This window comes from Ostrea edulis, chromosome 1, assembly GCF_947568905.1.
Source record: "Ostrea edulis chromosome 1, xbOstEdul1.1, whole genome shotgun sequence".
In the NCBI taxonomy this organism is placed as follows: Eukaryota; Metazoa; Mollusca; class Bivalvia; order Ostreida; family Ostreidae; genus Ostrea; species Ostrea edulis.
The window spans coordinates 37640672-37643989 of NC_079164.1; the positions used below are offsets into that span (position 1 = coordinate 37640672).

The 3318-nt window shown below is 35.6% G+C and overlaps 1 protein-coding gene across 1 annotated transcript; it reads left to right on the top strand.

Annotated features, from left to right (window-relative positions):
• Window positions 1-1848: 1848 nt before the first annotated feature.
• Window positions 1849-2941, top strand: LOC125657553 (complement C1q-like protein 2). The gene is made up of 2 exons (XM_048888206.2): window positions 1849-2282; window positions 2411-2941. Exons 1-2 carry the CDS (start codon window positions 1907-1909, stop codon window positions 2827-2829), a joined length of 795 nt encoding a protein of 264 aa, XP_048744163.2. The 5' UTR covers window positions 1849-1906; the 3' UTR covers window positions 2830-2941.
• Window positions 2942-3318: the final 377 nt, after the last annotated feature.

Sequence of the window (3318 nt, forward strand, 5' to 3'; positions counted from 1 at the left end):
TATTTTTCAAAGAAAGACAACCCTGCTCTACCAAAACTATAGTTAAATTTTCAACGTGATGGGCTGGAGTGTATTCCAATCCATCGTCATTTAGGCTTATTTTTGTCACACAACATCAGTTGATCTATAACATTAATTCCATAGTAGTCTAGACAAAGCTTTTTAAGAGTGGGGCCTTTAAAAAGGCTGTAGTTCAAAATTGACAGGAAACATCTGTCAAAATTGTACATAGCATTTATTAGACCTATTGAGGAATATGGTTCAATTGTCTGTTCACTTACTGACAAGCTTGAAAAAATACAATGCATTGTAATAGGTCTTCCTATTTTGTATTTATTTTTGCATCTAGATAATCCTTTTATTGAGAAACAGGCTGGCAAACTTTACAAAGTAGACGTTATATCGCAAAAATGACTATCATGTTTAAAGTTTGCAATGGTATTGTTCCGGACTACTAAATGAAATTATTCCAAATAAACGTGAAACAAAGACTACCGCTGTATTCCAAGATATAGACTGGAGTTATTTTAAAAAAAATCATTTGTACCAGATTCCGTCAAACATTGGAATTTATAAAATGTAGAAGCCAAAGAAGCAATCTCAATCATTTCATTCCGCAAAAATATAATAACACCAATCACAAGTCCACCGTCGTATTTTTCTTTTGAGAAACGAATCATCAACATTATTCATACAAAGCTAAGTCAAACTGTACACATGTACTTCATTAGGATCTTTATAAACGAAATATTACTAATTCTCCATTACATGGCAGATACGCACTTTTACGTGTCTCTGATAGAGTATGTGGAAGATTTATTCAAAGTCTAAAAAATAAGGGTTATAACATTCAATACTAATAGGGAAAAATCAACAAATAGGAAATTAAACTTCTTTTTATCAAAATTTATTAACAGTTACTGAAAAATGTATATCAATAACAAATTACAAACAGAGTAAACTTACAATAGAATATACAATAAAGTGACATTAGGGATTTTGGACATTGGATTTACATTCTCGTGTGGGAATTCAGCTCGGCATCAAACCAGCATCGGCACTGTATTGTAGCTTCCTATTGTACCTTAGTACTTCTCTATTGATATACCGGTATTTTTCTTTCAGTAATTGTAAATAAAATATGTGAATGATTTCTGCTGAATTTAGGGTTTATTCTTATCCATAACAGAATTGGTGGTGGGGGTGGGGTGGGGGGGGGGGGGGGGGGGGGGGGCTCGTTCGGGATGATAAACAATAGACTAATACTGTCTAACACCTAACCCATGCACCACTTGTTGAAACAATCCTGACATCGAATTCGAACCCTAAATTGATCTGACTGGATTCAATTTCCTGTTCCTGAAAAACTTTGTAAGGGCCTTGACTATGATCTTTGCCTTAATATCCCTAGCTTCAGGGAATCGCATGGACATATACATAGTAGTAAATACTGGTTCCCTGACCTCGTCCTTGGCAAAGGTCCTACACATGTTTTTCATTCTTGTAGAAGTGTCTAAGGCTATTCAATCAGATAAAGGTTCATACCCTCAAGTATTGAATTATTGAAAATAAAGTTCTTATACATTTACATTATTTCTTCATTCCTGTTAGAATTCATGGGCTTTAAAGTTATCTGAATTCATACGCGCATATTGCACGACTGCAACGCGTTCATGAGGAAATGTCTACCATTACAAATTGTAAATATATCAAAGCCAAAAATATTGTAAATGTAAATAAGTAATATGTGCATTTTGACATTAAGCCCCAAGCATTACACATTTCTTGTCTATATATGCATCTCCCTCGGTGAATATTGACATTCACTAGATAATTTCATTATAGGTCATGCCATATGATAAACTGATAAGAACGCAAATAATTCAGTTGTCTATTACATTACACAATGTTTAAACTGTGGATAGTTTTCATTCTCAATTTGTATTGTTATCCCATATATGCTAATACGTGTGCTGAGGATCATCATGAACTCCGAAAAATCACTGACATGCTCCATTCTCTTACAGAAAGGGTAAACAGCCAGGAACGTGAAAATCAAGACCTGAGGACTCGACTGGCCAAATCCGAGGACGAAATACTGGATATGAAAAGAAAGTTAGAAAGACTGGAAAATCTTAATTCTAAACCCGAAAGCGTTAAATGGCCCAAAGAAAAAATCCTATCCCAAGAAGCATCACCCTTTCGGGATAACCACACGACCAATGTTAAGGCAAGAGAAGTCCATCAGGCAAAACAAGTACATGAATCGGCTTCTCTAAGAGGTAATATTGATACTATAAGAGGAAATGTTCATACTCTAAGAGGTAATATTCATACTATTGTGATTCAAAGTCAGAACTTGAAGGTGAAGAAAGTTTTAAGTAATGTCTTTTAATCTTTTTCTACTTAGTTTCATCTGGTGTTGTGGCGTTCTACGCTTACATGAACCACCACGAGCCAAATCCTGGTCCCCACCACACAATTATTTATGACGTAACAGTTACCAACCTGGGTAACGGCTATAATCACTTTAGCGGTACTTTCAGCATTCCCTCCTCAGGGGTATATGTCTTCTCTTGGACAATTACTTGCTCTGCTCATGGATACGTTTACACCCAGCTTGTCGCCAATGATGGTGTTCTAGGGGCTGTGTTAACCAACAGTCAATCTTCCGATGATTGGATTTCAACGACGGGTCTCGTGGTGAAGGAGCTTAATCAAGGTGACGTGGTCTACGTCCGTACAAACCCCGCGTCTAGTGTTGTTGGAGATATCAAGTCATCCTCTACACATTATCGGACTTCATTTAGTGGATGGAAACTTCAATAATGTCAACGAAATCTTACAATACCAACAGATTCACTGACACTTATAACGATGGCAGTAATTGTTTGAATTGGATTACTTTCTTAGAAACACAATAAAATGTATCGATATTTACTACTTTGATTGTTAAGATTGTATCCGTTGATTGGAGGTCCGAGTTGGTGAAATCGCATTTAACAGTGTTTCATCGAATTGTGACAGATCTTTAAAGTAAAAGATAAACACGCCGTTATAACATGGCAAAGTTGCAGGCAGCGAATTTTGTTTGATAACTATTAAAAATACTCTGTAATCAGTTCAAGCCCGGATATAGATAGAAGTTGCATTGCAGAGTTCATGTTTGCATATAATTGGAAAATATTGCATATTAGTATGATCTGAGAAAAATGTTATGTTCTTATTGATTTGAAATATTCATTCTGTTAAGGAGACATGCAGCTCCTCTGAAGGCACAATATATACTCATGGAAAATACTGATTCCTTATCTTCAT